Source organism: Scatophagus argus, chromosome 15, assembly GCF_020382885.2.
Source record: "Scatophagus argus isolate fScaArg1 chromosome 15, fScaArg1.pri, whole genome shotgun sequence".
Classification (NCBI taxonomy): Eukaryota; Metazoa; Chordata; class Actinopteri; family Scatophagidae; genus Scatophagus; species Scatophagus argus.
In genome coordinates this window covers 17,894,606-17,922,156 of record NC_058507.1, presented here as the reverse complement: position 1 = coordinate 17,922,156, position 27,551 = coordinate 17,894,606, and the positions used below count along the sequence as shown (strand labels likewise).

At 41.3% G+C, this 27,551-nt stretch overlaps 3 protein-coding genes across 5 annotated transcripts; 2 read left to right on the top strand and 1 right to left on the bottom strand.

Moving 5' to 3' along the window:
* LOC124071562 (tubulin beta-4B chain) lies at positions 1-4,062 on the bottom strand. Its single transcript, XM_046412194.1, has 7 exons — positions 3,903-4,062; positions 3,576-3,684; positions 2,756-2,866; positions 2,240-2,484; positions 1,686-2,008; positions 1,241-1,585; positions 1-1,101 (listed from the first exon to the last, which is right to left on the bottom strand). Exons 1-7 carry the CDS (start codon positions 3,957-3,959, stop codon positions 954-956), a joined length of 1,338 nt encoding a protein of 445 aa, XP_046268150.1. The 5' UTR covers positions 3,960-4,062; the 3' UTR covers positions 1-953.
* A 1,131-nt stretch (positions 4,063-5,193) lies between these two features.
* nrde2 (NRDE-2, necessary for RNA interference, domain containing) lies at positions 5,194-16,575 on the top strand. 3 transcript variants are annotated; one of them, XM_046412189.1, is made up of 19 exons: positions 5,194-5,320; positions 6,298-6,403; positions 7,059-7,268; positions 7,366-7,506; positions 7,656-7,912; positions 8,623-8,831; positions 9,474-9,698; positions 9,913-10,102; positions 10,410-10,543; positions 10,872-10,992; positions 11,128-11,303; positions 11,418-11,589; positions 11,728-11,948; positions 12,056-12,554; positions 13,270-13,685; positions 13,873-14,012; positions 14,258-14,399; positions 15,209-15,280; positions 15,478-16,575. In XM_046412189.1, exons 1-19 carry the CDS (start codon positions 5,260-5,262, stop codon positions 15,535-15,537), a joined length of 3,552 nt encoding a protein of 1,183 aa, XP_046268145.1. In that variant the 5' UTR covers positions 5,194-5,259; the 3' UTR covers positions 15,538-16,575. The 3 variants fall into 3 exon arrangements, with proteins under 3 accessions (XP_046268145.1, XP_046268144.1, XP_046268143.1); XM_046412188.1 differs by having other exon boundaries at positions 7,068-7,268; positions 15,483-16,567; XM_046412187.1 differs by having other exon boundaries at positions 15,483-16,566.
* Positions 16,576-18,008: 1,433 nt separating this feature from the next.
* On the top strand, positions 18,009-26,652 carry calm1a (calmodulin 1a). The gene is made up of 6 exons (XM_046412197.1): positions 18,009-18,294; positions 24,018-24,048; positions 24,222-24,365; positions 24,845-24,951; positions 25,128-25,263; positions 25,513-26,652. Exons 1-6 carry the CDS (start codon positions 18,292-18,294, stop codon positions 25,539-25,541), a joined length of 450 nt encoding a protein of 149 aa, XP_046268153.1. The 5' UTR covers positions 18,009-18,291; the 3' UTR covers positions 25,542-26,652.
* Positions 26,653-27,551: the final 899 nt, after the last annotated feature.

Here is a 27,551-nt window from a genome sequence, read left to right as displayed (position 1 = left end):
TAGGAACAAGTCTTTAATAAAATCAATCTAAATTTCTTAGGTTTTAGTAAGATCTAAGAACAAGCACACTAACAATGTTGTCGCAGTGACCAGATCCTGACACTACTTCTAGTGTTCAGTGCATTCTCAGGGTTTTTCTTTGTTTTGCCTGATAAATGACTTCAGTCTGCTAAAGAATTACATGCTCTATCAAACAAGCATCAAATTCAGCAAAGAGTGTCTAGAACTGTTCAGTGTTACATTCTCTTTAACAAATACAGCATACTATAAACCTGTAGTCTGGGGGGAAAAAAAGGCTAAACAGACTCACAAAGAATTAAGAGAGTGTGAACTTGTACACAAACTCACAACACCATCATCGAGTGGACAGCAGGGTCAACAGATGCCTGCTATGAATGGACAGAGCTGTGAGATGCAAGGAGTCAAACTGATCTGTGGCATACTGGACAGTTAGTACTCTGTGGACCAATGTGGAAATATAATGAGAAATAGAATTTCCTGACATATACCAGCATGTATATTTTAACCATCAGCTGTCAATTGCCCAAAAGCTCCTTGCATTTTAACAGCATGCTTCAAGTATTTTGTTTTTCCATTTGAATATGTAACAGATTGTGAATGCTGCATGTTTGCCACTCGGGGGGAGGGGGTGATGATGAGGAGGAGATACCCTCTGAACCCAGAGGAAACGAGACAAGTTAAAAACATTCATATCCCAAAAGTGAACAAAGAAGAGGACCACAATGAAAACAGTACGAACACAGAACAGGAAACGTTTGAAAACAAAGGCTGGACAAGAATTCTGTAATATTTGATAACTTGCAGTGGAATTACAATAACAATTTGTGTGTACAAATTATTGATTTTCAGCCAATTATCAATAATATGACTACGAGTTGCCCAGCGCTTACTGTTGCATAGTGAAAAAAAAAAAAAAAGGTCACAGCAGGTGTCTAGGCCATGTCCTCTTCACCCTCCTCCTCAAACTCGCCCTCCTCCTCGGCCGTGGCGTCCTGGTACTGCTGGTACTCGGACACCAGGTCGTTCATGTTGCTCTCAGCCTCTGTGAACTCCATCTCATCCATGCCCTCGCCAGTGTACCTGAAACACATCATTATTATTTGCATGCATTTTAACAAACAAGCCAAACTCTCGTGGCTAAATGTTTGGTGTTGTGCCAGTCCAGCAGAAATACATGGACTTCACACAGCTGTCCTGACGGCACTCGTCTTTTACTCACCAGTGGAGGAAGGCCTTGCGGCGGAACATGGCGGTGAACTGCTCAGAGATGCGCTTGAACAGCTCCTGAATGGCTGTGCTGTTGCCAATGAAGGTGGCAGCCATCTTGAGGCCACGGGGAGGGATGTCGCAGACGGCCGTCTTCACGTTGTTGGGGATCCACTCCACAAAGTAGCTGCTGTTTTTGTTCTGCACGTTCAGCATCTGCTCGTCCACCTCCTTCATGGACATGCGGCCTCTGAAGATGGCGGCGACTGTAAGGTAGCGCCCGTGCCGTGGGTCGCAAGCTGCCATCATGTTCTTGGCATCGAACATCTGCTGGGTGAGTTCAGGAACCGTCAACGCCCTAAAAAAAGACAGACACTTGAGTCAGGATTTATTTCAAATGCATCAAAATAAAACTTGACGATTGATAGTTTGAACAAATTAGGCTCCTGACTCTCTACCTGTACTGCTGGCTGCTGCGGCTGGTCAGGGGGGCAAACCCTGGCATGAAGAAGTGCAGCCTGGGAAAGGGCACCATGTTGACAGCCAGTTTCCTCAAATCAGCATTGAGCTGGCCAGGGAACCGCAGGCAGGTAGTCACCCCGCTCATGGTGGCTGAGACGAGGTGGTTGAGATCACCATAGGTGGGGGTGGTGAGCTTCAGTGTGCGAAAGCAGATGTCATACAGGGCCTCATTATCAATGCAGTAGGTCTCATCTGTATTCTCCACCAGCTGGTGGACAGAGAGGGTAGCATTGTATGGCTCCACCACTGTGTCCGACACCTGGAGTGGGAGAGTGGAGGGAAAGCGGAGACGAAAAGAGGAAAAAAAGACAAAAATGAAGCCCAGAGAACCAAGTGGAGGGACAAATATTTCTATGTATATATATCTATGTATGCACCAATCATCACCAAGACAAATTCCTAGTAATGTGAAACCTCTTCACTTACAATGGCAATAAAGTCAATTCTGATTCTGATTTAATGATAAAATATTCTTGTGTATTATGCGAACCTTGGGTGAAGGCACCACACTGAACGTGTTCATGATGCGGTCCGGGTACTCCTCTCGGATTTTGCTGATGAGCAGCGTGCCCATGCCAGAGCCGGTGCCTCCTCCCAGGGAGTGGGTGAGCTGGAAGCCCTGGAGGCAGTCGCAGCTCTCTGCCTCTTTTCTCACCACATCCAGGACTGAGTCCACCAGCTCAGCTCCCTCAGTGTAGTGGCCTTTAGCCCAGTTGTTACCTGCTCCGCTCTGGCCTGTGTAACATGCAAATGCAGAAATTAAAACCACCTGGATCCATATCTACTTGACATGACTTCATCATACATGCAAAGTCAAAGACAATTTCCTTGCAGAGAGCAGTGAAAGCACTGAAAGAGACTGGCTCCAATACTACCACCAGTACCTTACTTTTTGGACATTTAACTTTAAAATAAGACTGATTTTAGATGCTTATTCACAGCAATGCAATTTCATTAACCCAATTTAAAACACACATCTTATGTCTTATTAGCTTAAAATTCGCACCAAAGACAAAGTTGTCTGGTCGAAAAACTTGTCCAAAGGGACCAGATCTCACGGAGTCCATTGTGCCTGGCTCCAAGTCCACCAGCACTGCACGAGGGACATACTTCCCACCTGGAAATGAAAACACAGTTGCTTAAACAATTACTCAAACAATGACCTGCTCGTCTTTCTCCTTTTTCTTATACATATGAGATCCTTTTGAATTGCTGAGTGAAGAAAGCAAAAAATCTTTTTTTGGCCATCATTTTCTATAAGCAGTAGTGACTATTTTTTATTATATGGGGTTAGGCTTAAACAGTTTTGACATAATGTACTGTGTTTAACAATATTGTTGTAACAGCAAAGCAACAAAGAAAGCACAAAAGCTCCATACAAAAGTGATGTATGAATTTGATCTTTGGTCACAAACGACCACTGTAAACTCTAATGCCTCGTATAGCTCTCCTGTTACATATCATTTAATTACAATACAATGTCTTATTTCTTCTTACTTATTTAAATTACAAAAATAAAGTTAGTCGCTTATATCGGTTATACAATATTACCGTAAGTTCAACTAACTGGATATTTGTTTGGGACATTTCCGTTAGCTGGAGGTTTGTTGTGTCATGGAAACGGGGCGACGGTAGCTAGGAAGGGTCGACTGACTTCAACACTCATTTCTAAGAGTCTTGCAGTAGGATAATGGATCCCCTGCTGGATAGCTAGGGTACTAACAAGTCTTCCGACTGGTGTTGGATTACCTTGACTCCATTAGAAATTAGCTAGATAACCTAACTGTGTAGCTCGGAATCTTTAGCAAAGTCATATTAAGGCTAACCCGTTGCCTCGTTGTAATAGACGTTGATTCGTTCCAGCTGCAGGTCGCTGTCTCCGTGATATGTCCCGGTCGGGTCGATGCCATGTTCGTCACTTATCACCTCCCAGAACTACAATGGGCGAAAAAACAAAACAGTCCGCGTTAAATTAGATGACTAACTAACGTGATTTACCCCGGCGACTCAAACCAGTCGGTGGTATGACCACCGAGGCTATCATTAGCGTTGTTCCTACGTAAGCTAATTTATCTCCTGCCCAATCCAAAAGTAACATTCACTGTCTTTTTCAGTGAGTTGAGACCTCACTTTCAAACAAAAAATATTCTCACCTTAGCACCAATTTGGTTGCCACATTGGCCTGCCTGTAGGTGTACGATTTCCCTCATTATGGTCGAAATTCAAAACTTCTTAACAACGACGAACAAAGTTGTAACCGCTCTAGAACGCCAACGGACGGACTAATCTGAGAGGGTGAGAGCAATACCGAGCTCCCGAGAGCCTACAAACATAATTGGACCAATTAAATGTCACTCAAAGCACACCGCACATCTTATTGGTCGAGGGAGTGTGGTTTCCAGTTTTGATTGGACAGGCCAATGGGGTTCCGTTGACATGGTAACAAAATATAATTCAATACATAAGAGCGTTTCTGTAGAGACACGCCTAACGTGCTGTTTTTTCCCCCGTGAAACTTTACAGTTTTTTTCAAAAATAATCAGCAGGAAATCTTGTCATGTCTAATACGTGATCCTACTTGCTGCTCAACCTAAGAAAGGAAAAATAAAAGTAGTAATAGATAAGATAGGCAACATTAGTGTTGTTTTTGTTGATCATACGTTTTGATCAATGCAAAAAGCAATGCGATTCCAGAAAAAAATCATAACGTCACATTGGACTACTGCATATTTCAATGATGAAATAACAGCCATTTTCTCTGATTTTGTGTTTGTCAAGCGACAGTTAATGTTTCCATGCAGGAGGAGGAATGAACAAATTATAATTTATATCATAGCTATCTCGGCAGGGGGATTGGAAATGCTCCTTGACAAGCACATGGATCAATTACAACCAAATGACATTGCTTTTATAGAAGAACAGACTGAGGTCATGAATTTTGTTTTGTAGTTTAGCTTTTTATTGTCATCTTAAAAAATAAAACTAAGTGAAAATGAAATACAAGTAAGTTCAAAGAGGATTTAAAAAAAAAAAAAAGAAAGAAAAAAAACAGGCATAACCAGGTAGACAGGCAAACTTATCCGGAAGAAGGTTAAGCTGAGGATCATCATACCTGATTAGACAGGTCCGGCAGCAGAACAAAGGCCGACAAGGGAAGATGCACACTGGCAAGGAGCGAGTGGAAATATATATATATTGAGGCAGTTTCAGAAATGTATTCCCAGCGCGGGACTAATAAAATGCCTGTCTTAATTGTACACGTTTGTTTATATAAAACAAGACGAAAATAAAATATTAAATAATCTAAATTATAATAAAATATCTAAAATCACGGCGGAAAAGTGATAATATTGCTTGAAACGGCAACTGTGAATAAAAACATGCACCCATTAAAATGATTGCATTTAAAATAAAACCAATCTTCAGATAATAAATTGGTCGTCTTATTTTGGTAAGCCGGTCGTCAAATGACGCCATAAAGCTGCGACAGTTTGTGTGCGACATAGCAACATGGCTCTGTTTCCAGCTTTCGCAGAAACAGAGAGCACCAAAGTTGAAGATTCCTCCAAAGGTGATCACTCCTTCTTGTAGTACCAGTTTTAATATCGATAGTTATTCGCCTCAGTACTCTGTTGTCAGTATATTGACAAAATAAACCTGTTGAACTACGAACTAACGAACTAGTTGACATTAGCGTTATGTCCATCTGTCATTACTGCTGAATAACAGAAATTAGCGTTATCTTACTGTTATGTCAGTAAGTTTACAGAGCATGGCGTCTGTAAAGTCTTCTGACTTTTTGTTAGCCTCATATATAATGTAAGGGTCACAGTCGCATAGGCATTTGCTTCACTTAAGTTATATACTGTGTGCAACTTTGAATAGAGAGTGCAGTGTCGAGTTGTTGTCTTGTGCATTAACAGCTATGCATACCAGGTTGGAAACAATATCAGTACGTGTTCTAACATATCAATAAGTGACAGAGTTAACAATATATAGCAACAAAACCTCGATAGTACTCTACAAAGTGCGTGTTTCTGCTAATAACCGAGACATTTCAGTGCCTGATGCTTTAGACACCACTGAGGCGCTGTACTCGTGATGTTTGTATTGTTATCTTCTTCGTGTCATCATTGGTATATCAGTTTATGACCGTGTTAACATGCGTCCTAGTTTGAATATTCCGAACACGACCTGCTTATTCAGCTCCACGGAGACATAATTCTGACATTACCCAGGTTCCTGACTCATCCGCAGGCAGCAAAAGTCTTTTCTGTTCTGACCGAGTGAACTCAATTTGGCTTCATGGACTCTGAATCACTTCTGGCTTTAATTTCTCCATCTGATTTTGAGTGCTGAAAGATGAGAGAATTCTACCCATCTCTTAAATTATTATGATATAATGTGTCCGTATGGCATTAAAAAGTCTGAAAAGAACCCTGATACTTCACTGTAGGTAAACACACTCATTTAGTGATATTGACTGTCATGATCTCTTAATGCTCCTGATTGCTAAATAATATTTTTATGTCCACTCTCTCCTTTCAGAATTAGACTGGTTGAAAAATGAGAGTTTTCAGACCAGAGATGCCCTCTCCATTCACAGTCAGTATCTGGAGAAGACCAGTGAGACGCTGAACAAGAGAAACTCAAGGTACAAGTCACAATCCCGATTCCAAAGAGACCAAGACACTGTGTAAAATGTTATTAAAACAGAGAGTGATAATTTGCTTAATTCTTGTCTCTGATTGAAAATATATGATGCATCATGAAGCAGAAAATATGACTAGAGAGGCCCCCGGACTGCTAAGCAACTGAAGTTGGATATCGAGCAAGAATGAGAAAGAATTTCGACTTACAAAACAAAAATAGTTCCCAAACACTTCCTGAGTTCCGTGAAAAGAAAAGGTGGTGTATCACAGTGGTAGAAGTCCAGTCTTTTTGGAACATGTTGTAGCCATCAATTTCAGAATATATTTGCAAAACAATATCAGTTTGAACACTAAATATCTTGTCTCTGCAATAATTCCAGTTGAATTCAGAAAAGGATTTAATTGCATTCTCTTTTTATTAGATAGATAGATAGATAGATACTTTATTGATCCCGAGGGAAATTTTACACAGCGTCACACCTTTTTTGGTATCAAAAACAAAGTTAGTTTCTTTTCCTTGTAGACACACAACTTTCTTGTTCCTCTACTTCCTAGCCTTATGAGTGCTAGTATTAGATTTTGCTTGAGGCAGGTATTTAGTTTGACTATGTTCTCTTGTAACTCTCATTAACGTTGAGTTCACCTGACATTCCTTACTGCTGGCAGAGAGGTGAGCTCTGCAGAGGAGGAGAGGAAGGGAGAGGAGGAAGAGGATAATGTGCCCAAAAAGAAGAAGAAGAAGAGTGAAAAGAAGAGGAAAAAGAAGAAAAAGCACAAAAAGAAAAGTGGGAGGTATTCAGAGAGCAGTGGGTCTGACTCTGAAACTGTCTATCCCAGTGACCTCAAAAGGGAAGAAGAGGTAGACAGGTAACGACACACACTTGATTTTATACGTATTAACACCAGCTTATTTTTGCTCTGTATTTATGGTTGGTGTGTATGGGGTGTGTGTACATCCTTGCAGGTCCCGGGCTGCTCCGTTAGCAAGCCGCTTCTCCTGGTTGGATGACCTCTCATCACCCACAGAGCAGCCGTTCTGTGTGGACCGTAAAGCGGACCCAGCCAACTGGACCTATAAGTCCCTTTACAGAGGAGATGTTGCCAGGTAACACACGCACTTACATAAACTCTGAACCACAGGAGCAGTGCTGTGACGTCTTTCCTGTTGGATTATATATTATATATATTCACTTAGCTAAAAATATACGGGGTTATCATTTTTAAGATAATTTTGAACCTCTCTGTGTGTTCCAGGTATAAGAGAAAAGGCAGTTCGTCCTTGGGCCTGGACCCTCGCAGACAGGGAGTCAGCTGGGACGAGTCAGAATCACATAAGAAGCAGAAAGGCGGGGACAAGAAGAAAGCGGCAGACCGATACTTCTCTACAGTCAGCCGCCAGCTGCTGAGGTCCGAGCCCTCTGTTCCTTTATTACCAACCATTCCTGAGTGCAGTGATGCCGTCGCCTTCCTCCTGCTGAGTGATGATGAGGAGAACCAAGGAGGAAAGTCTGGTAGGAGAGGCAGACTTTACAAGACCAAAAACCTCAGTCAACGTTATTATTTCAGTATGACTTCAAACACAACAGAACTATCCAGACTGAAACAGATTTTAGGCAAAAATATCAATAATTTTGGAAATTAAAGTAATAGGTTTAGCTGGCTTATGAAATGTGTAATGTCTGTCTCAGAATTTCAGGATGTGACAGAGATGGAAGAAGTACTCAGATCCTATACTTAAGTAAAAGTAGTGACACCACAATTCAGAGTCTCTGTTACAAGTAAAAGTAATGCATTTAAATTTTGTAAAGTGGCCATTATTCAGAATAGCGTATAATAATAATATATCCTGTTGGAATATAAATATTGGTGCATTATTGTGTTCACCATTTTAATACTGGTGCTGGTACAGCTATTTTTTATAGTTTAACTGGGTGGACTGTGAACTTCTTTTGTCTTAATCTAGAATATTAGGCTACGTTATAATTAATTGCTTATATTTTGTATTATTAAATCAAATCCGCAAATTGACTTCTAACCTAAGTTGTAACCTAACGTAGTAGAGTGAAAAGTAGAAGATTTGAAAGCGTGGAAGTATAAAATAGCAGAAAATTGAAAAACTCAAGTTAAGTACAAGTACGGTACCTCAATACTTTGTCTGCGTCCTTAATGTTTTCTGTTTGATTCTTGTGTCTAATTTGCACCTTTTATTGTGTCAATCCAGCTGACAGAGTGCAGACATCATCAGTAAACCCCCTCGGTGTGTATGACTCCTCCACGGCTCTGTGGCTGCAGGGGAAGGGACAGCAAAATCAGGACGTACAGGCGGGGCAGAGGGCTGCACTGTTGGCCGGGAGGACCGAAGAGTTTAACAGGCGGCTCAGAGAGCAGCCAGCAGACACGCAGCTGTGGATACAATTCATAAAATACCAAGTAAGAAGACTCTATGTTTCTTCCTACAGACTGCTTCAGTTTCTTTACCATCGGCTTTGGTCTGACATAATGTGCTGAACAGTGTGTTTGTGTTTTGTCTATGCACCTGTGCATTGTATTAAGGATATTAAAGGATAAGAGAGGCCTTATTCTAGATTGCCCTCACTGCTGGCTAAAGAGTGGAAGAAACCTTGTCAGTTTGCAGTCTAGTTTATTGTCTTTGCCCTTGAAGGAGTGGGAAACTGACTTTGCTGGTTTTTTTTTGGTTTATTTAGTTTCACACTGACTTATTACAAGCAAAGGTTTCTCCACATTTTCTTTAATTAATTATTCTTTGTAGGCATGTCTTGACTGACTGAGCCACCCCTACCTTTTTGTCACTGATCAAAGAACCTGTGCGTTGTAATAAGGATATTAAAGGATAAGAGAGGCCTTATTCTAGATTGTCATCATCGACAAATCCCAGGTAAAGACCTAACCAACAATGTGATACCTGTCTGTGGCACTCAGGCATGAAACCATTCATTTATGCAGGAGCTGTAAATCTTCAAATTCTAAGTCAGCAGTATAGTAGTAGTCAATCCTTAAGTTGTTCGTGTGCAGCATTACTTCTCCCTCTCACCATCTCCTCTCCCTCTGTAGGACGACCTGAGTACGACAGCGTTTGGAGGCGAGGAGGAGCAACAGGGCAGCGATTCATCTGAGCGTTCCAAGTCTTCCCACCGAGCAGTCCTGGAGAAAAAGCTAAGCATCGCAGACCGTGCAGTGGCCACCAACCCTGGTTCCATAGCTCTGCAGCTGGAGAGGCTCAGGATCTGCCAAGAGCTCTGGGAGCCCTCACTGCTGGCTAAGGAGTGGAAGAAGCTGGTCCGTTTGCAGTCTAGTTTATTGTCTTTGCCCTTGAAGGAGTGGGAACCTGACTTTGATGTGTTTTTTTGGTTTATTTAGTTTCACACTGCCTTACTACAAGCATGCAAGCAAGGCATGTCTTGACTGACTGAGCCACTCCTACATTTTTGTCACTGATCAAAGCTTATAGTAATTCTAACACCTAAATTGCATTTTATATTTTACATTCCAGGTGTTCCTCCATCCAAACAGCGCGTCCTTGTGGAGAGAGTATCTGCTGTTCACCCAGAGTTACTTCAGCAACTTCACAGTGTCAAAAGTCAACTCTGCATACGGGAAGTGTCTAAGCACGCTCAGTGCTGTGCGTGACGGCAGCATGGTCTCTCACCCAGCCCTGCCAGGGACCGAGGAGGACATGTTGGGTAGCACAGATTTTGATAAGCTTTTACCCATCCAGTTTTTCTACCCTGACACGACTGATTGGTGTGAAGCAAATACAAATTCAATTAACCTGCTCAGTTTCCCAGTCAGCCCAGTTTTATCACCTGCTCCTGTCACGAGGAACTCTACATCTATATATATATATGTATATGTATGTGTGTGTGTGTGTGTGTGTATATATACACTTTATGAACCCGCAATACAGAATATTCTCAAACTGTTTTATTTGTACGCTCAGTGATTATTGAAAATTCTTCTTTGTCCTTGTTGCCCTTTCTTTCTATTCAGATATTTTCACCCAGCAGTGCCATTTCCTGCGTCAGTCTGGTCACTCAGAGAAAGCGATTTCTCTGTTCCAGGCCATGATCGACTTTACGTTCTTCAAACCTGACAGCGTAAGGCAGCTGTCCACCAAGCAGCAGGTAATCGCAGGTTCACAATCATTTCCTGTTTTGTATTTAAATCATAAATCCAAAATCTTGTGCTAATACATAATATTTCTCATAAGACCAAATTATAATATATTATTATGACCAAAGTGAATAGTTGAACATTTTGGGAATTATGCCTGGCTTATGCCCTAGACTCAAGTGATGTCGCCAGAATTAAAATATTTTTTTAAAAAGATTTATGAGAAAAGGAAAGATTTCAAGAAGTTTATTAGACTCCTACTACACAATGTAAGCAACACTAAATGTAAACATAAGGTTTGTTCACAACCTTTGTGTGTGTATGTGTGTGTGTGTACAGGTTGAGTTTTTTGAGCCGTTCTGGGACAGTGGGGAGGCGAGGGTTGGAGAGCTGGGGGCCAGAGGATGGAAAGCCTGGATGCTCCAGCAAGAGCGCGGAGGGTGGCTGCAGCCAACTGCAGGTGAACTCATCCTCACAGCACAGTGAGACAGGCTCAGCTTTGCTGTGTAAAGCCACGAACAACCGCTACATTGATATGTGAGCTGAAAATCACAAAAACAACAGCTTCATGTTCTGTTTGTGTGTGTGTCCACAGAGGAAGAAGAGGACGAGGAGGAAGAGGACGAGGAGGAGGTGAAGGATCGGAGCCAGCCCAGACACGCAGTCTGGTTGGATGTGGAGTCGTCTCGCGAAGCAGTTCACTGGCTGCCCTGGAGGCCTGACAAAGCCAAGGGCCAATCAGAAGAGGACTGCGAGGACCCGGACAGACAGGTACTGATTTGAAGTGTCTCTGCTCATGAATAGAATCCATTTACATTTTGTCTAAATTGAGAGATTACATACATGTGACCATTTTGTTTGACGTCTTCATCTCTCCAACTGTAGGTGTTGTTTGATGACATCGGTCCCTCCCTAATTTGTCTGTCCTCACCAGAGCTCGAGCTTTGTCTTCTTCTTCGTTTCTTTTCATTCCTGGGACTGCCCATAGACTCTGCGCTCTCTGCTGCCCCTCATCAGCCTGGTCTGCTATTGGAGAACCTTTCTTTCCTCACTCAGGGTAGAGATGGCACCATCAGTCAGAATAACACAAAATAGATATATGGTTTTTATAATATAAAGCAGTTGTAAGGTGTAAAAGGTGTAAAGCATATAACTGAGATGAAGGCAGTGACAAATCTAAACTCCTACATTGTAGGTGATGAGCTCCGACGTCCTCTGACCTCCAACGACCTACCAGACCCCGGAGTTAACTCTGTAGGTGTCATGACCACTCTCCAGGGAACAGGGAAGTGGGTGGGTCTCGGGAAGCAGGGCGAGACATTTGTTACCAATGTATTCAACATGATCCAGCCTGTCCTTCCCGCTCACCACCGTGCCGTCCTCTCACTCTGCCGGATACGGTACGAGAAACTCAAGGTAGGAGTGGAGTTGCCTGACTTTTTTGAATGAAAAAAGCATTTAGGTCAAATTGGTTTCATGTCAAAAGAATGTCTCGCCTTATCTGTCTTGTTTGGATCTGTCAGGTCTTGCGCTGCCTGCGTGGTGGCAACAAAAAGCGTCTCCGCTCTCAGGGCAAGAGTAGCAAGCGGGTCGCAAAACAACTGCTGAAAGAACCCGACAACCGCTCGTCGCTGGTGCTGTGGCGGGAGTACGCGCACCTGGAGTGGATGCTGGGCAACTTTGACGAGGCTCGCAAAGTTTTCTCCACAGCTACAGAGATAGGGGGAAGCAAAGGGCTGAGGAGCCCCACCCTCTGTGAATTGTGCCTGCTGTGGGCCCAGCTGGAGATGGAGGATGGGGCACATGTGCGAGGAGGAGGACTGTCCGATGCCACCAAGTCCCCAGCTGTGTGTGTCCTAACCAAGCTAGCAGAAGAAAGCTCCTCATCGTCCCCTTCATCCTCCCAGTCCCTCTCACCGGTTTCTGTCCTGAAAGCTAGGAGGTCATATGAGCAGGCCCTGACTGCAGGCTTGTCAGCTCTGGACCAAAACCCTCGCAACCCTCAGCCCACCAAAAATGGTGGTGTGTATGCGTTTCATCTACCAAGGAGTTACTACATGTGTCTTGTAAAAGGAGCATATAAGTGGTTTTAACCCATTCACTGCAGCTGACCCAGTGTTGCTGCCTCCATTGTTCCAAATTACCGTACCATATGATTAGATTCATGACAGCATATTTATGAAGCAGCCAGCGTTTTCTGATCATGTTTGCAAAGCATGAAAATTTGCAGGCATTTGAAGCTAGGGCTGTAATGAACTGTTTGCATTATTGTTTCACTATTGTTCTAATAATTGGTAGATTATTGATTCATGTACAGATTATTAGAACAATTAATTGATAAATTCAGCAGCAAATTCTCACATTTAAGAAGCTGAAACCTGCAGATGTTTGACATTTGTGTTTGAAAAGTGGTTGAAACAATTAATCAAATTAATATCAAAAAAGGTGGCAACCGATTTTCCTTTGATCAACTAGTCGACTTATTGTTGCAACTCTAATTTGAACTTGTGGAAAACATGTAATCTATTGCATCTAGTGTTTAAACAATAGCTGTCTCTATACTTTGTGAAGTAATCTAAACACTAAGACTATGCAAACAGTTTTTGAATAATGGTGTTCAATAATGAGAGGTACAATATATCACTCGTAGTTTGACACAACTTACAGTGAGCTGTTCTTTAAACAAACAGACATCTTTCACTGATTAAATTTTCTTTTCATCTCATTTCACCACAAGATCAGGAGGACCTGCTCGGAGAGAAGCTGAGATTGAGGGGCCTGGCAGGTTGCTACGCTCTGTTCCAGTACCTCACAGTGGGCATTCAAGCAGGTCACGCTGTCTACAGCCAGGCTAGAGTGAAGATGGAGGAGCTGCACCACGCACTAATACCTGACAAGCAGCTTAACAGCAAGGAGAAGGCCAATCTTGCTGGCACTGATGCTAGCCAGTCTGCGGCTAATTCGAGCCATATTAGCGAGCACTATGTTAACAGGCTAGCTTCTGAGTGTGAGGCGTTAGCAGTGCAGCAGGTAGCGTTGCTTAGGTACCACAACAACATCAGTGTGTTTCCATTGACAACACTGAGGCAGACGCTCACCTCTGCCCTCTCCACATGGCCCAACAACGCCCCTCTGTGGAGCATTTATGTACAGGTAAGCTATGTTCTCCTTATATGATACCACAGCTCATTTAATTGTCACGAGATAAAATCTTATCAGTAATTGTGAATGAGCTTCAGTTGCCCCCTTTTCTAGATGGGTCTCTTCCAGCTATCTGCACTTACTCTGTACCGAGTAAGATTGTTTTGCCACGATGACCGTCATGTGATCTTTGTTTCAGCTTGAGAACCGGTACCATAGTGCTGGTCGTGCACGTCGCTTTTTTCACTCTGTAACCAGAGATAACAGCAGTGTGGTGCCACGCCTTTTTGCCATTGTTGCTGAACAACAAAGGAAGCAGCTGGTGGACGCTGCCCTGAGGTAAGCATAAAGAGGATGATGAGTCAGCACAGGGTTATCCTGCAATCATGGAGTAAGTACTGTAACAGTTTCAAAAGATGCAATCAAGATGCCATCACCGTAATTTTCTCTATCCTTTTTCCTTTCTATGTTATAAACCAAGAGAACTTTTTTTGAACTTGATTTTCTATCAGAATTTACAACCTTTCTTTACTTATTAGTAATTATAAAAACTTTTGTCAATATATTTTTATGTTCTCATATAGGTCTTGTGGCAGTGATGCTGCCTTGTCCATCCTGCCAGAGAATGGCCTCAGCAACCGTATACGCGCGCTGTACGAAAGCACCATATCAACAGAGATGGGCTCTCGCTGTCCTTTACTTTGGAGGATGTACATGCATTTCCTGGTGAGCTGGCAAATGACACACACAAACTCACACGTTCACTGACCTTGTCTGGATGCTCTGTTGACTTGAACTCATTTTCTATTCTTTACTGGTCAGATGAAGGAAAATTACAATTTGGGGGGGGTTTATAATCCAATCATACTCATAACAGCATAGTTACAGACCTCATTGAAAGGGTTTTTGTTTCATCAGTAAGCTGATGAATGCATACATGATGGCAAAAAGCAAACAAATTTGATTTGTTATTGAATGTGATTAGTGTAATTGGTGAGGAAGTAATGCATTATTTTATCCATGTTAAAACATATAAGACATATGTGGGTTAGTTTTGTTTATTTGGGCACTAACTAACTAAAGCTAATGCAGGCCTAATCCTCTCTATCAATTCAATATTTAAAATATACAAAATTAACTTTGTATGAGAAAGCTTCAAAGTATCATTTTAAAAATAAATTGTATTAAAATCATGATTTTTCAAAAATACTGTGAAAGGAATCAAATTCTAACTAAAATGTACATTTTAGTAATGATGGGAAAAGCCTGCTGTGCCTGTGACATCCCATTCTGTTGTGTCTGTCATTCTGCTCCTTAATCTCTGACCTTACAGTGCTGCCTACTTCTTGCCTCATTTTCCAAATATTGACTCAGAGATAGAAGTATAAGAGCTAACACATGCAATAAGACAAGTCTACACAGACTTACTTTTGTGTGATGTGCGCATTTGGATACACAAATATTGACTGTCAGTATAAAGACTTACGCCTGTACTGTATATATATGTAATGTGTTTTATGTGTATGTATTTGTAGGTGTCAGAAGGGAAGGTGGATAAAGCCACAGGGATCTTCTACAAGGCCTTACAGAACATACCCTGGGTTAAGGTGAGACACAGTCACCCATCAAAAAAATTCCTAACAGCAGCTGATTTCTGTCTGCTTCATTTTTTAAGTGTGTAAATGAGAAATTAATTCTAATCTTTCTCTCTCTCTCTCTCTCTCTCTCTCTCTTTGTATGTATTTATGTACAAATGTAAATTTGCATTTCTGCAAATATGTGCATATGGCACTCATGTATCGAGATCAGGGTTTGTACATGGACGGAGTGCAGCTGTTCCCTGAGCATCTGCAGGAGTTTGTAGATGTGATGACAGAGAAAGAACTCCGACTCAGGCTGCCTTTAGAAGAACTAGATATACTGCTGGAGGAATGAACACACGCACACACACACCTCATTCAGGAACTTGAGTCTGGTTTACTGGCAACATGACCACCCTGCATATTAGCACATTTGTTGGCAAGAAGAGGAGACACATAGCAGTTGCAGTGATCTTATCTAGAGACGGGCAAGGAGCCATCCTTTGTTCATTTTGTCTCACAAACCCCTAGTACTATCTTAGTACCTGACACTGTCAGTAAATCTGATTCTCTGTTGTAGATTTATTTCTGAATGTGAGCTTACACTGTATGCACACTGAGGTTAAAGGCCAGTGTTCTGAACGAAATATCATAAAACTCCATGACATGTTTATATCATATGTGATTAAAGAGAGTAACTCCACATTCAAGGGCAATGAAAGAAAGTGTAAACAAATAAGATGATTAAGGATCATAAAGAAGAAATAAATGAAAAAGAAATGATAACATGACTTGTCAGTTTTTAACTGCAAATCTTCACATACTAATGCTTCAATTTGTTCACACTGCTTTGGACATCCCTGAGTAAAGAGACTCTTGATGATGATAATGAGGTTAAATGAAATTGTATCCCTGTAGATTGGTGGAAGGTCCAGATACCGAGAATAAAAAAAGATCAGACTGCAGTGTCAAGTTTAGAAAGTTGATACTTTTATCATGGTGCAAATTTTAACACAGATTTTGCTCTATTACATTTTATTTTGTTATGTGAACTGGTGAGCTATGTGCTGTTGTTGTTATTTTAACTTTTTGTGAAAACCCCGTCTTGTTTAAAGAATTATATATCAAACACAGGGAATTAAATCTATTTTTATTTTATGTGCCTATGCTACGTTTCATGTACTTATTACCTCTGTGGCTCACAACACTATTTGGCAAAACACACCTGTGAATAACCTAAAAGTTTTCCCCAACCCTTTTCTTATATTCACACCACTGGAAATGCTGTACACGACAGCAGTGTCGTCGCTACCTCCATCCACCGTTGCCGCGCCGTGGTTTGACGCATTGCAGATCCACCCTGGCCAATCAACGCCCTCTGTACACTATACAGAATATGCGGGTCTGCTCTGTCCAATCAGAATCTCCCTCTCAAAAACAGAACCGCAACTTCCTCACTGCCTTCAACCCTGATGTTTGATGGAACGTATCCTTCCGCCCGCATAAAACTCCGTGTAACACAAAGTAGTTCGTCAGTTTGCGTGTCACCAACACCTTAAGAAAAACCTAGTATAAAGGGGATCCCTCTTCAAAGTCACGTTCACACCTTGTTCCAAATCAAAGGAAAATGTCCACTATTATGAATATATTTTTTCTTCAAACAAACCTGTTTTCCCAATCCTCCACTACATTTCGCTATTTTATATAATAATATGATATAAAACACTGTGCATTGCCTTCTACAGGGTTATTTGTGCTTTGAAATGGATCAAAGAAAATAGTAATCTCTTAACCTGAAAATACAACGTGTTTGAGGGTGCTGATGTTACACATTTCAGTTTGGGCCTGGTTATAGATAATACACACAGGTCAGTTTAGACACCCGTTGCAGTTAAGCAAGTGTAGATAAAAATACAGTTTCTTGTCGATTTTGATGTCAGATGTAATTGCAACCAACTGGCCAAGAGACATCAGTAGACACTGACAGATGTGAACTGGTAAAACTGTAAGGTATATGAGACAGTTGCCTGAAGCAAACAACTGACTAATACTTCAGCAAAACTCAGAGGTTTCTGGCTCTGAGACAGAGAAAAGATTCTCAATATACTATCATGGAATTTTCCTCTTGTTCAAAAAAAAAAAATGACTGCAGATATACGAATTATGAATTGTTTAAGAGCACAAGGCAATTCTAACTGGCTTACTTACTGACTGAGAGTTCACCAATTTTATTATTTATAGCTGCCCTCTAATATTAGCAGGTATCTAGTGAAACTGTCTTTGTCATGCTGTGAGAAATATTTCTCACTAGACTCGGGTGAAACATGACACCCTACATGTGTGAGAAGAGAGTATTTTCCTTAAGGTCAATTAAGGTCTAAGTCTTTCCGCTATGGTGTCAATGATCTTTAGTCCTCAAACTAAATTAGATCATTATTAGTCTCCAAATCTTAAGAGGCAGTAATTACTGTGGTTTTTGTTTCCTTTTTATAAACAGATCCGGACCTTGTCCATTGCTGTGATCATCTTGTAGTAGATTTATAACACAACATCAGCTTGGTTGATCTTACAGAGGGACATTGTCGACATCTTACTAAAAGAGGCGACAGAGCACTGAGGGCGTTAGAGTGTCAATAGCTGCTCGACAAATGCAAATCAAACGTATCATTGTACCTGTACGTCTCTTGTAATTCTTGTAATAACTCTTCTAATAAACGGCGACTGGTTTATAAACTTAGTAAAGCCACGAGTAACTTAAGAGTAATTGTGTTAAAAATGCCAAGCCCAAAACAGGTTGGCCTACGCGCACAGCAGCATGCTCGCACGAACGTCTGCGCGCGTTCACGCTGAAATGCACGGAGAAAGAGCGAGGACGCCTACCTCGCAGAGAATTTCTTCACACTGCGGAGGAATACAGCAAGCTTCATAGAAGTGGTTCGCCTTGCCTGCCCGCCTCCAGCAAGTCTTGTTCAGAGGCAACCGTCCATTTCCTCTCTCCCTGTAGCGTTAGCAGACCAACGTTTCCAAGTCAAACAGACATGGTGAGTATTTAATCATCCATGGTTTGTGTTATATGGGACTTACAATTTTGCTGAGTTGACAGAATGTCAGCTAGGGACCCAGACGATTCCCCCGAAGAGCTGTTTTGTTGAAATACCCTGAAACCTCCAGTGCATAGAGCGCGAATAGAGTGGATTGGGTGTACTGTTGAGTTAGCTAACTCGCTGCACTGTCGCGGCTAGCTTATCGCGTCACCGTTTCTTAAGCTAGCACCCGCCAGTGAAATTATATAGGTATAGTAAGTGCGCACCTGCAACAGGCAGCACACTTGCTGCCTTTTACAGGTGCCCTCATATCTGGCAGTAGTTGTGACGACTCGGGTGGATACCAGTGTTAGCATCACAGCTAACGTTGCTGTTGCATTCACTTAATACTCTGATTTTCCCGTATCTGACAGCTGTACATCCGTCAGGTATGGGTTTTCGTTTCAAGACTTACATCGTTCATTTCGGGAGTGATACTGGAAGCGCAGTTGATCTGTGATGAGTTCTGCATAGAATATTTGATGCCGGTGTTGCACCGAAATCTGTGACCAGTCATATCGTGTGATTCACAGACTTTAGAGATGACGAAAAAGACTGTTGTTGGTGGGGTTACAGACAGATCTACGTTTCTGGCCACCAGTTTCTTCTTCTACAACTGTCAGATGTTGTAATCCTTTATACAAGGTCATGTAATTTTATAGCTGTTACCATAGCAATTACCGATTACAGCTATCTATGTACATCATGTAACCGCTATAAAATCGCAGCGGCAAGAGTTAGCAGTCATAATTGGGTCATAGAAAATGGTGTAACATATGTACATGGTCATTTTGCCACAGAATAAATCATATGTACTTATAATCCTATTTTTTGATCACGTTGATCACAGTTAACTTCTTACATATCACGTTTAGGTGCTGATTGATGTTAGAAGGAATTTCTTAATGAAATTGCTCTCTCTTAGCTATCTGAACATTGCAAGTAAGACAAACGCTTAATTTCCACAGTCTGCAACATAGCATTAATGTTTTTAGATATTCACCTCTCAGTTCTTGTACAGAATGTGGTTTGTTTATCTATTAGTGTACAATGTCAGCTTGCTATTCAGTGTCCCTGGAGCAGTTCCCAGGGAGTGGTAACATCTTGCACCAGTCTTGTAGTTTATAGCTTGTGGAGGGATATGTTTACTCTGTTGTCCTGTGGGAAAAAAAATGGTTACGGTAGAGAGGACATTTTTTCCAGGGTATATGTAAGTCTTAAATGGACCGAGACTTTGTTTTACAAATGTGCTGATAACATGGGAGGCTCCCATCTCTTGCATTACAGCAGAAAAGCCCTTTACTTCAGCAGACTTTACTGTCACAAAACCTGCAGCAACATGACACTTAAATGTTCGTAGCTACTTATTCCTGGATCACACCTTGAGTGAATTTTAGTTGAAGTTGTCATTATTTATTTATTTATTTTATTTAGCATTTCTCTCTTGACACATTTTCTCACATGCAAGCCTTGACTAACACAGCAGATTGAGTCTAAAGCACTGTCCACACCGAGAATTCTAACTAGAATGATAACAGTGTGAGCATCGACACCAAAGAACAGTAATGATGTGTAATCAATGGCACTGCGCTCTGTGTGCTTCAGTGTCTTAGTGGTTGTTAAGTGGATATTTATGATCTGTTAATGCTGGATGTTAAACAGAGAAACAAAAAGAAAAGAATTTGAAGAAGAAATGTCTTCTACAAAGATGAGAGAAGTTTGGTGAATCCAGCAGTTTGTTGAAGACAAATTTTGTTCATACTTTCATTTGCATCTACATCAGTTTAATGGTATCTTAGTAATTGTGAAAGGGGACATCAGTAATGACATACTTTAGAGATCCCATCAATTTAAGTATGTGTTAGATATAATTATGTTTTTTTTGTGTAATGTGCAGCCTAATATTACTTTAGCTTTAAGCTTTTGATAAGTTGAATACCACAATAACCAAGACTGTGTGATAAAGGGAGAACATAAAAAACATTGTTTCTTAAATGCCATCAGTTGGCTTACATGAAAGACGTAGGCTACATTTAGAAAACAGTATTATAAGCACCGCTTGAATGGATATTGATTGACTTTAAGTGCTTCTATTTTTCATCAAATCACTCTGAAAGTGAACCCAACATTATAGTTCACCACTGTCACTGTAGTTGTGGTGTCCACTTTAGATGGAACGATTTTTGAAACCATAATTTATATTCATTGTTATTGCAAGTAATCATTGCTGGTGTGGAGGGCCCTTAAAGGTGTTTCTGGTTTTTTTCTCTCAAGAGCTTGCTAACTACAGTAAAGTGTTATTATCTGCAATGCAGGTGAGAAATATTTGATAAGTATCACTGTAATTAAAAACACCAGGGCTTTCTTTGCAGAAGATCCTTGGACCAAAATGTGAAGTGAAATACCAGGAGTAATTTGTTCTCTTTTTTCTTTTGTTTTACACCCAAAGAATGGCTGGCGTAGCAGTCTGTTGTTGGTACATGCTCTCTGCACAGCAGTGTGCAAATCCATGTTTAATTTCATGAGACATTTGAGGTACTCATTACATCACAGACATAGATTCTTAAAGATACCATCATTTAGTGTAGCTTGTAACTTCATGTTTCCTCAACCAATGTCAATTAGATTAACCGTAAAACCATGTTGTTTGGTAATTGATATACATGTATTCTGTCAAATCTTCACAATGGCTAATAGGATGAGCTGTATTAAATGTTGTCATTCCTATGTAGATTCAAAAAATATTTTGAAATGTGTAATGATTATAAAGATATAGAATTAGGTCATAGCCACAGAATGAACACATTTAGAACTTTTGTTAGTAACTGGTGCTTATTGATTAGATTTAGTAACAGTTGCGGAGTCAGTACACGGAAATAAAACTCAGTTCTCGTTTTGTTTCATAGTGCCTACCTGTTCCTCTTGCAGTATCTAACAGGAATGTGGTCTGTATTGCCAGGCATTGCAGAGCCTTGAGAGGAATTTGGCCTGGGTATTAGAGGGGTTAGCAGCTTGTTAACTATCACTAGAGCGTGTAAACACATGCAAGGACACGCATCATCGCTGTCATTATCATCGGCCAAATTCTGGAGGCTTCAAGGCTCAACAGTGCTAATACGTTGTAGCTAAAACATCTCAGTTTTGACCATTATTCTCACCTCTCCTCCCTCCAATTCACTCTTTCCTCAAGCAAATACTGAATATGCCTGAGACCAAATATCAGTATGCAACATATTAATAATGCTCAGTACCTTTCATGGTTCTTCTTTTTGTTGTTGTTGTTGAAAAATATACCATTAATACTCAACATACTTGTGACATGTATAAAGTAAAGCAATAAAAGTATTCACAAACTATTGGATAGGGGTTTTGTTGTATATTGTTGGCAGCAGTATCTTGTAGAGGACACTGTGCTTCAGACATCAGGTAGAATGTGTGTTTGCACATTATATGCACTAGTATTGGTGACAGTATGGTTTTGAAGAAAGAACAGTTTATGGCAGGTTTTTTTTTTTTTTCTTTTTTGCGTTTTCAGGATTCATTTATTTATTTCTGCTTCACACTGTTTACTTTAAAGAAACCTTAAGCTCATGGCAGAGTTTTGGGGACATCAGTTTGTCACTCAGAGAAACTGTTGTAACTGTGTGGATAGGAGCCCCTACCAGAGGGGGGCATTTGGTGTGACCCGTGATGCTGTGCATGAGGTCTGATGACCAGCCAACTGATCCTCCCTAGGAGCTGCAACTGTAGCAGTGAGTTGACAGGTGACAGATTAACACATGCATATACACTAAAATAAAAGCCCCACTGTGACCTCCCTCAGTCGGGACTCTGTTACTGTCACACACCTTAAATCAGTTTTCTTACACTTTTAAATGACCTCCTCTGGCCTGACCTCCTGGCCAGTGTACACACGTTGTAAAGTGTTGAAGGGTTTTCACCTATTGAACTACTGTAGGAGGTGGACATTTCATCTGCTGGGGAGATGGACAGCCTTAGACACACACACACACTGACTAGGAGGCACAGAGAGTGGTGTTCTCCAGTCAGGTACAGGCAAGGACAGAGCCTGGTCACGTACACCGCCAGCACTGCAAGGCACAAGGACAGAAAGAAAGATGGACAGTTAAACGGACAGCTCTATTGAGAGACAGACAGATGGACAAGTAACCAGGAAGACGTTAACAGAACCAGCTTTTCCGTCAGCTCTTCATCCAGTTCATGGAAGAGAGACGTCGCCTGTCAGGTCATTGCCAGTCGACTAACCTATGCCACTCCAGGGGGATTCTGAAAACTTCTGTCATCTATCTTGCCATCCACACACTCTGAACAGACTGAAAGACGAGTCCTGCAATTATCCAGTTGCCTGATCACCACAGATGTGTCCTTTCAACTATTTACCTATCCAGGAGGACTACAAAACAGTAACTGTTTTTCCATCTGCCTAAATCAAGTCTCAACCATTTTTCCTCACCAAAACAGTTATGGAGCTATTCAGAGAGATGGAAAAACCTGCGGTCCACCTGTCTTTCTGCCACGTCATCTTTCCCATCCTTTTTACAAATCATTGACAACTGATCAGATGTCTGGTAATCTTTTTAATTCACCTATTCATCCCATCCTAAGACATCATTGCTGCCCTTCTTGCCATCGCTCCCTCATCATGCTGCCTAAGAAAGTCACTCTGTACCCGTCAGAGGATGAGTTGGTGAGCCTGTCCACTGTCTATGACCTTTTGGATGAGCAGCAGCACTACTACAAGGAGCTTATCCAGCAGCAGGAGAGGAACTACAGAGCCTTCCTGCAGATGCTACTGGACTCATCGTCCAGCCGCATGGACAGCCTGGTCAGAGAGATGCAGGATCTGAGGAATTGCCTGCAGGGAACCAAGGCCGAGCTGGCTGAGGTTAAAAAACAAGGTGTCCAGAACAGCAAGCGGGCTGAGTGCCTGGCTGAAGGCTTGGTGATGGTGCGGGTGGCACTGGATGGCCTCAGCATCAAATCAGGAGTAACTGGGGGAGGTGCAGGAGGAAGAGTTGTGGATCTGAAGCAGCGCAGAGGAGGTGGTGGGTTAAGGATGGATGGAGGAGGAAGAGGAGGTGGAAGTAGAGGTGGAGAGGCCAAAAAAACAGAACCAAAAGCAGTAAAGCTGGTGGCAGACCTCACTGACATCCACTTTGATGATATAAAGGTTGTTCACAGATGTGCACACACAGTAAAGTAAATGGGTTAACTAGAGCCTTTAGCATCACTAGGTGGTATGTTGGTGCTCATGTATGGCTTGTGGATGGCAAAAAACATAGTATGTGGTTTGTGATTTATACTTGAATACTTGAGTTCCTAGTTACTAGACCTTAGTATGATCACTCTGACTATTGTTTGAAGTGTCAGTCATACCAGTTTCTAATCCCAAGTGCTTCTTTGTGTCAGGTCATTATGGTTGCACAACTTTGCCCAAGACACATGCCTGTTTTAATGGAGTGGAGGAGGAAATGGGATTTTTTTTTTTCTTTACATCTTGGAAGTAAATGATAAATTGCATCAATCGTGACATGTGTTTATTACAATTTGTTACACTTGTGTTCCAACCTGAGAAGATCTAAATATTTTAGTATTTTAAAATTGTACTAATTTTTCTCTTATCACTTGTCTCTCTTTCTCTTTCTTTTGTGTTTTTTTAGGCTGACCAACTTACAGAAGAGCAGATTGCAGGTAAGTGACAATATAAAAACCCTAATTTACCATCTTTAGTAATAAATTCTTGCCACAGCCAGTTCACTGTCACCTGCAGTATCAGTTTTGTTACCTCTAATGGTACTAATATTTTCTCTTTCATCCTTTCCTCTGCTTTCCGTATTTTTCCCCTCCTCTTTGCGTCCATGCAGAGTTCAAGGAGGCCTTCTCTCTGTTTGATAAGGACGGAGATGGCACCATCACCACCAAAGAGCTGGGCACTGTCATGAGATCACTTGGTCAAAACCCAACTGAGGCTGAACTCCAGGACATGATCAATGAGGTGGATGCAGATGGTATGTTGAGTCTGCCTCAACCAGGAAAAGGATTTTGCTTAACCAGTCTTTGTAGACTAATGGCTATTTTAGGATTTTATATCAAGTCTCATACATACTGATTGTCAGTGATTCTCTGTAGTTTGGTGCAAACTTAAACCCACATGAAAAGATTTGACGGTTAAGGGCTGTGGTCATTGCACTACAATTGAGGCTGCACAGAGGGGGTCACCTAAACTGTATTTCACATTATAGATGGCATTTAGCTGCGTTTTCATTAATCACCTGACCTCGGCTGCTTTTTTGTCATTAGGGGACAGTTAGAAATTTGCAAATGCCAGCTAATGCTAGATAAATAGGCATAGCAGTACCATTTTCCAGGACCTTATCAGTATTTCCGTGCTGACTAGTCAAGAATCAGTACATGTTCTCAGCCCTCTGGCAGACTCTCTTTAACAGTATTGACTGATTGTATTTATAATTGACCTTCTCTTCCCCAGGAAATGGGACAATTGACTTCCCTGAGTTCCTGACAATGATGGCAAGGAAAATGAAGGACACTGACAGCGAGGAGGAGATCAGGGAGGCATTCAGGGTTTTTGATAAGGTAAAACTGCATCTCTGTGTGTTTTTGTGTTATAAAGAAAAGCAAGAAAATTTAAAAGTCCCTAAGCTTGAGGGGACTACTTTCCTCTGTACGGCTTGAAAATGACACTTGATTTTTTTTTTTTTTTTTTGTAAACTTTGCATGACTGACTGTAATTCTATTTGTGTGTTGGCCAGGATGGCAATGGTTACATTAGCGCAGCAGAGCTGCGTCATGTTATGACTAACCTGGGAGAGAAGCTGACAGATGAGGAAGTAGATGAGATGATCAGGGAAGCAGACATCGATGGAGATGGACAGGTCAACTATGAAGGTACAGAAGAGTCTGTCTGGTGACAGTAAACCTCACTAACACACTTTGAAACACATACCTATGCTTTCCTCCATTGTTGGTATTATGATTAATTAAATTTATTTTATGTAAGATGACAAGCACAGATGATAGACAGAAGCTCTGTGTTTGGGGGAGAGTCTAATGGCTGGTTTTGTTTTGTTTTGGTTTGGTTTTTTTTACTGTTATACAATTGTTCCTGATGGCTTTTTATTTTTCTTTTCCTTACAGAATTTGTTCAGATGATGACCGCCAAATGAACTGGGCTCACATTAAGACAAATAATCAGTCAAATGTTTCACTTACCTCTTATTGCAAAAATCTACATTTATTCATACTGTTCTGTATAGACAACTTAAACTGAATGTTGGAAAACTGAAAGTCTGTCCATATAAACAAGCTCAAAAAAGGTAAAAGACAAAAAGAAAAACCTCAATCAATCTGCATGTACTGGCTTGTATTCCCCGCCCCCCAGCGCTAAGCTGCCCAATCAGATCTCAACTCGTTAGCCAAGCAGCCTCTCTGCAGCTGTCTGGTCTGGCCACTGCTTCTCTGCTTCCTGGTTCCATCTGCCTGATGTCATGATGATTATATGGGCTGGCCAGTCGCCTTTCCTTTATGACTTCCTGTTTTCTTTTTTCTGTTCTTCATGCATGCAGCTTTAGATGGGTTACTGTTGAGCGCCCAATGGCAGAAGGCTGTTGTTGGCGGAGAGGAGGGAGGGGTTAGTTGACCGATGAGAGTGAGTGAACCAGCAGAACCTTTGCAGTTTGCTAACCTAAATGAAGTCAGTGATGACAGAGATATTTTTAAGAAAAATATTAAAATGGAATAAATAAGAAGTCATTTTAGATTCTGTGTTTCTGGCATGTCAGGATACTCGCTTTATCCTTTGTGTGTTTACCTTTTTTGAGGGTGAAGCCTGCGTGGGGCATAGATTTGAGCCCCTTGGGCGCTGGGTGTGTCTTAGACTATTTGGAGGGCTGGGGTGGGCTTTAAAGGTGATGATATACAAGAGAAACATTTAGGTAATATCTGTTATGAGTATCAGCTTTTGCCCAGTTGGAGATTTACAAACAATGAATCTGTGGTTATTCTTCACTGAAACACACTTGGGTATCACCTTAAAGGTTGCTTGAATATCATGATTCTATGGGGGTGATAAATTTCAGTTTAGTGGGGACGGGGTCGGTGCTTTGCAGCATTTCTATTTTGTGTTTGTGTGGGAGTTTGCGCGCATGTGTGTGTGTGTGTGTGTGTGGGTGCGGCAAGGCCCGGCCCAGTCCAACTGTTCTGTTCAGTTGATCTGCATTCCAAGTTGTACATGCTAGTCTTTACATTTTGTTTTTCCAATAAAATACCATGAACTAACATCTCGTCATGCGTCTTGGTGTGTTTATCTGTTCAAAATGAGCCGACTTGTGTTTTCCTTCAGTAAGGGCTATTTAAAGATCTTCTAAATAGTTCTGCTTTTCAACATCAAAAGGGCTACAAAAAGTTCGGACTAGTCCCAGTCTCATACAACATTAATATTTGTGTAGCAGCTTAGTGAATGTACAGTATGAGGAGAAAAGAGAAATGGATCGGCAATGAAGTCATACTGAATACATCCTCTCCTTCTATAACATCACTATGGTGTTCATATTTCCAAAAAAGTAATTCTGACAATGAGTTAAGAACAGTATCACTATTTGTGAGTTGCGTTAGAGGAGGATTGTTAAAACATGGGATGGAAAAGTCTATTCTCCAGTCAACCAACAGTCAGTTTTCCAAACACTAATGATGGTTATGGACACCAAGATGTCACTAATCTAAGGTACAATTAGTGTTTGTAGAGGGCTTCCACAAGTATTTCTCCAAATCTATGGCTGCAGATGAGGAGGTGTTGCTAGGCAACAGAGCCAGGGATGGGGTGGGTGGAAGTGAAAGAGAGGGAGCAGAAAATCGTGGGAGTTTGAGGAAACCAAAAAGGGGGAGGGGTGGGGGGAGTAGAATGACAATAATAGAAAACCAGGACTTAAGAGTGAGGGATAAAAAGAGAAAATTAAAACAGACTCACGTTTGATCTTAAAACCATTAATATCTCTTTCTGAACGACCTCACTCCCGCCTCTGCTTCAAAAGCTGATATTCTGGCTTTTCCTATAGCTGAAGCCAGTGAAAGTTTTAAGCCTAACAATACACTGTTTAATTACAGATGAGCAGTGTCAATAAGCAGCCTAACTTCATGTTTGTACTCCTGGTGCTGATACTACTTCCTGGACTATACAA

Coding starts and splice junctions, on each gene's coding strand:
- LOC124071562 (XM_046412194.1), bottom strand. CDS start 3,959: ATGAGGGAAATCGTACACCTACAGGCAGGCCAATGTGGCAACCAAATT. Junction 3,685..3,902: donor GCAACCAAATTGGTGCTAAG/GTGAGAATATTT, acceptor CGCCCATTGTAG/TTCTGGGAGGTGATAAGTGA. Junction 1,586..1,685: donor CGCAGCAGCCAGCAGTACAG/GTAGAGAGTCAG, acceptor GTCTTTTTTTAG/GGCGTTGACGGTTCCTGAAC.
- calm1a (XM_046412197.1), top strand. Junction 24,366..24,844: donor CAATGAGGTGGATGCAGATG/GTATGTTGAGTC, acceptor TCTCTTCCCCAG/GAAATGGGACAATTGACTTC. Junction 25,264..25,512: donor TGGACAGGTCAACTATGAAG/GTACAGAAGAGT, acceptor TTTTCCTTACAG/AATTTGTTCAGATGATGACC.
- nrde2 (XM_046412187.1), top strand. CDS start 5,260: ATGGCTCTGTTTCCAGCTTTCGCAGAAACAGAGAGCACCAAAGTTGAA. Junction 6,404..7,058: donor CTGAACAAGAGAAACTCAAG/GTACAAGTCACA, acceptor GACATTCCTTAC/TGCTGGCAGAGAGGTGAGCT. Junction 10,993..11,127: donor GTGGCTGCAGCCAACTGCAG/GTGAACTCATCC, acceptor GTGTGTCCACAG/AGGAAGAAGAGGACGAGGAG.